Source organism: Marmota marmota, unplaced genomic scaffold (assembly GCF_001458135.2).
Source record: "Marmota marmota marmota unplaced genomic scaffold, marMar, whole genome shotgun sequence".
NCBI lineage: Eukaryota > Metazoa > Chordata > Mammalia > Rodentia > Sciuridae > Marmota > Marmota marmota.
In genome coordinates, this window is record NW_026000185.1 from 12,966,047 (window position 1) to 12,971,298 (window position 5,252).

At 48.1% G+C, this 5,252-nt stretch overlaps 1 protein-coding gene across 12 annotated transcripts in view; it reads right to left on the reverse strand.

Moving 5' to 3' along the window:
- Positions 1-1,149: 1,149 nt before the first annotated feature.
- Syt17 (synaptotagmin 17) overlaps positions 1,150-5,252 on the reverse strand; it is a 102,581-nt gene continuing 98,478 nt past the window's right edge. For 11 of the 12 annotated variants that reach the window (XM_048789563.1, XM_048789564.1, XM_048789560.1 and 8 more), the window contains 2 exons: positions 3,449-3,581; positions 1,150-2,234 (listed from right to left, as the gene is read on the reverse strand). In XM_048789563.1, the coding sequence (XP_048645520.1) occupies positions 2,155-2,234; positions 3,449-3,581 (213 nt within the window). In that variant the 3' untranslated portion in view covers positions 1,150-2,154. The remainder of the gene's footprint in view (positions 2,235-3,448; positions 3,582-5,252) is intronic. The other variant, XM_048789562.1, reaches the window with a different exon arrangement.

The following is a 5,252-nucleotide window of genomic DNA, read 5'->3' on the forward strand; positions in this document are numbered from 1 at the left end:
GCACAGCCAGCACCATGACGCTATTTGCAGAACATTTTTGTCACCTCAAGAAGAAGCCCCGCGTGTGTCAACAGTCACTTCTCATCCTGCCCTTCACAGACGGGCGGCTTCCCGACATTTCACACAGAGCTGCACGGAGCTGAACGACACATTCTGGGAAATGTGTCACTGGGTGATTTCATCAATGTGCAAACATTGTAGAGTGTCCTTACACAAACCAGGAGGCCACCGAGTCACTAAGCAATAGACGGTTTTTGTGTTATGTGTGGTGCCGGGAATTGAATCCGAGACCTTTTGCTCCTGAGCCACACTCCCAGCCCCTTTCCTTTTGAGACAGGTTTCCCTAAGTTGCTGACTCTGGCCTGGAACTTGTGATCCTCTTGCCTCAGCTTCAACTTCAGCCTGAGTAGCCAGGATCATCAGTGTATGCCACTGTGCCTGGTGACAATATACCCTTATGGGGCTGCCATCATGCATGCCATCCATCTTGACTAGAACTTCATTATGTGACTCATAACTGTTATGGAATCATACACCATATGATCTTTTGTAACTGGCAACGCAATGCTTTCAAAGTTCATTCCGGTTATTGTATGGCTCAGTTCTCCATTCCTTTTCATGCCTAAGTAATATTCCATTATATGGACATAACACATTTTGTTTACTCATTCATCTGTTGATGGACATTGGGGTTGTTTTCTATTTTTCTTTTGCTGTTATACATGATGTTGCTATGGCCATTCATGTTTTTTTTAAAGGATTTTTTTTTCAAAATGCCTTTAATTAATTAATTAATTGATTTAAGTTTTAAATATGTGGTGCTGAGGATTGAACTCAGTACCTCATACTTGCTAGGCAAGCACTCTACCACTGAGCTACCGCCCCAACCCTATGGTCACTCATGTTTGAATACCTGTTTTAATTCTCCTGGGTATGGACCTAGGCGCAGACTTGCTGGGTCAGGTGGGAGTTCTATGTTTTGAGTTTTTAAGGGAATGCCAAATGATTCCACAGAAGCTTCACCATTTTCCATTCTCACCAGCAATATATGAGTCTGGTGATATTTTTGTTTTCCTTCACAGAACGAATCTCCTCTTTGGACCTATCTGGTTCAGAAAAAAAAAATGTAGATGCGTGCACACACACACACACAGTTCATTAATCTATTTTATTGAGGTAAAATTGGCAAGCCTTGTATCTACAATCATCCCTCCCTCTCTGTAGGTGCCACATCTGTGGATTCAACCCACAGCAGATTGTAAATATGAAAGAAAAAAAAAATGCTTTGTACCAGCCATGCAGACTTATTTTTCTTGTCATTATTCCCTAAATAATACAGAGAACAACTGTCTACATGTCAACACAATGACATTTCCCTTGCATTAGTTATTATAAGTAATCTTGAGATGATTCAAAGTACATGGGCGACCGTGCGAAGGTTCTATGCAAATGTCACACCCTTCTATGGCAGGGAATCGGGGAGCATCAGATTGTGGTATCTGCACGGGATCCTGGGACCAACCCTCCATAGAAATGTGTAATTCAATGCTTTGATATAAATATACACTGTGAACCATGCCGCAGCCAAGCTAATTCACCTGTCAATCATCACACACATTGACCTTTTGGTTTTTGGAGAGAATCCTTAATATCTCTGCCCTTAGCAAATTTCAAAAGACCATGTGATATTACGAGGTGCAGTCACTGTGTCATCCACTAGATTTCCAGAACTTGTCCATCTCATTACCGAAAGCTTGTGCCCTTCACCCAGCATCTGCTTATCCCCCCACTCAACCCCTCGGATGCGGTCAACTCCGCCCCCTCGGCCCTGTTCTGTGCGTCTCAGCAGGGCCCAGCCAATCAGCTTTGCCAAGTGAGGCTTCGGGGCGGGCAGGAGGCTGCACCCAGCCAATGAGATTCAAGCCTGAGTCCAGAACCACCCCTCGGCTTGCACCAGTACATCCACTACCGCTTTTTGTTTATTGAGCTAGTTCCATTTGGGTCTCTGTCACTTGGCCAAGTGGCCACCCTGAATAATTAAGGCTTGTTTGTTTGAAATCTCGTTAAGATTTACCTCTGGTGGCATTTTGCATCTATTCAGCTTCAGCTTTATAGTAGGTACAGCTACTCGGTGATGCTGGGGCCAACGGTGCATCAGTTAACGCTCAGAGGTGGGATCTTGCAGACAAAAGGGAACTTCCGGCTGCAGGCGTTATCATTCCATGACCTCAGAGCTGTGATGGAGGAGAAGCAGAGCATCTGGGTGAAGATCTACCCACCACAATAAAAGTCACCTCACCACCCCACTGGAGTAAGAGCCCTCCTCTCTGGTAGGCCTCGCGTCTACACTGGTGGCCCTTCCTTGCTGATGCTCAGGAAGGCTGCGGTCTGATCTTATTCCCTCATAAGGTTGGTCTTGGATTGCCACCATGGACGGGCAGGACACACTTCATTCAGAGCCTTGGCCAGCTCTGTTACCCAGTGGCTCTCAGGATAATAATTGCTATTCCATCCTACTCTCCTCTTGTCAGGAAAAGAAGGGAGAAAGGTTAAATGCTTGGGTCTGGAGATCCGGAGATCTTGGCTTGAAATCTAGCTCCATGACTTGCTTACTGTGTGACCTTAAAGAAGTTGCTCACCTTCTCTGCTCCCCAGTTTCCTCATCTGCAAAGTGAGAATATTAACAGTTTTCATTTCTTAAGATTGGTGTGGAGAGTGACGATGTTGTTGATGGTGATGGTAATTTCTAACAGTGCACACCAACCCCGACAGCCACTTCCATAGAGCATCTTCCTGTTTCTTCATGTCAACCTGGTTAAGTATCATTAGTCCCTGGGGATTGAACCCAGGGGTGCTTAACCACTGAGCCATATCCCCAGCCCTTTTTGATTTTGATTTTGAGAAAGGGTCTCCCTAAGTTGTTTAGGGCTTCATTAAATTGCTGAGGCTGGCCTCGAACTTGCCATCCTCTTGCCTCAGCCTCCTGAGCTGTACCAGCTGTACCTCCCTCAATCCCCTTAAGGGTCCAGGACACAGGAATGTATTAAGTCCACTTTAAGATGGAGGAAACAGTTGCAGAGAGGTGTGTGATTCCCTGCGAGGACACAGAGCTAGAAGGTGACAGAGCCTAAGTCCAAGCCCAGCTCTGCACTGCCTGCAGCAGGTGCCGCTCAGCGCTGATATTCAGAAGGGCCAGGCGGGGCTGGGGCAGCTCTTCTCCCCGGTGCCTCTCCCTAATGTCTCTGCAGGCACACCAGGGTCTGCTGCCAATGATGAAGCCTTAGATATCATTTTAACTGTGCCTACTGGGGAGAGTGGCCCTGCCCCTGGCCCCCCCCGGGGACCTCTGATCGCTCTCCAAGGTGCTGAAAAATTGCCAGCTGCCCCCCCCCCACCTCCCACTGCGGGGCCCCTCCCCAGCGCCTCTGTGAGTCTCGGGGACACCCACCGCTGGCCGGCCGGTACCACATCTGCACACAGTCCTCCTCCTCCGGCCTCGCGTGGACCCCGTCATCTGGCTGGCTGCCATCCCAGTAGCTGTAGTCGTAAGAGGAGTTGTCCGTCCACTCAAACTGCCCTTCCTGGGACCCACAGGGAGGGAGGGAGCCAGGCAAGGAGAGGGCAGTCAGGGGTCTGTCCAGCTCCAGCTGGGGTAGCATTCTAGCACCTTCCTCCCCTCCACCTCTGCAGAAACGCCCTCACTTCTCATCGGGTGCTCCTGCAGTAGATCACCACCACCGTGGCTAGCGCAATGAGACTCGGGGGTCACCTGCTGCCCACAGGGAATGAGGCAGCAGCCCTGGGGTTCAATCCCAGCTCTGCCCACGCGGCTCCAGTGCCCAGGACCCCAACGGACTCTCGTGTGGCAGGCCCTCTGCGTCTCTGTGGGTCCAGAGAGTCTGCATCGTTATTTTTTCCTGGTGTGGAACTACTCTGTCCAATTGTAGGAAAAGTCCTGTTGGGAATTTGATTGATGCTACAATAAATGTGCAAATTAACTGTGGAAAGAAAGACTTCTCTGCAGTGTGTAAGAACAGGAGCCCTTTCTCCATTCAGCTTTTTAGAAAACTAACCCCCACCAACACCGATGATCATGGAGCTCGTTTTTTACGTCATGGAAATTGTGTGTTATTCCTGGGATGTGGTGCGGGGAGAGAGAGGGGTTGAGACTGAGCTGGAGTTGGCGTTTCCTCTATCCACTTCCTAGCTCTGTGACCTGGACAAGTTAATCAACCTCTCTGAGTCTCAATTTCCGCACCTCTATAATGGAGCTACTACCTCCAGAGAGTGGTTGTGAGGGTTGGATGGATTCAAGGATGTGAAGGGCTTAACACAGAGCTTAACACAGCCATGAAAAGAAAAGAGAAAACAAAACCCCACAATCCTTTATCCTGTATTGTTTGTTATGATTATCAGGTCTTACAATACGAGTTCCTTAAACTCCAATTTAATGTAATTATTGTCTAACTTTAATGTTGCTATCAAAATTAGGAATTTTAGGGTTTTTTTTTTAAAGTTAGAACTTCTATATGGGTTCCTGACAGATTAATTCTGATTAATTCAGATTAATTCTGTTGGACGTGGTGGCTTATGCCTGTATTACCAGCAGCCCCGGAGGCTGAGGCAGGAGGATCTCAAGTTCAAAGCCAGCCTCAGCAAAAGCAAGGTGTTAAGCAACTCAGTGAGACCCTGTCTCTAAATAAAATACAGAATAGGGCTGGGGATGGGGCTTAGTGGTTGAGTGCTCCTGAGTTCAATCCCCAGTAATCCCCCAAATATATATTTATACTAATTCCAGCCCCGCTGCGTCTTCTCTATTTTAGCAGCAATTTCCACCATCCTTCATGGGCTCCTGTGCTGTGCCAAATACCATGCTAAGCCTTTCACGTGCATTAGCTCCTTTACTTTATAAAACAAGGCACTATTATCTCCGTTTCACAGACAGAAAAACTGAGGCTAAGAGAAGTATTTAAAAAGTCCAGTGTCTCCTAACCACCAGTAAGTTCCATCTCAGGTGGGTGAAGATCTACCCACCACAATAAAAGTCAGGAGCTGGACCCGGAACTCGGTTCCCTATTGAGCTCCAAGACAGGGCAAGACCATTAAAACAGCCCCCTGCCATCCCCAGGGAAAGCCTGGGATGGATCTCAGGCGGGGTCTGCGGTGACCATCCCAGTCAGGGGATACAGCCTGAGTCATCTCGTCAGCCTTAGCCTTATTCCCCCTCCCCCTTCACTCTGCCCACCCCGCCC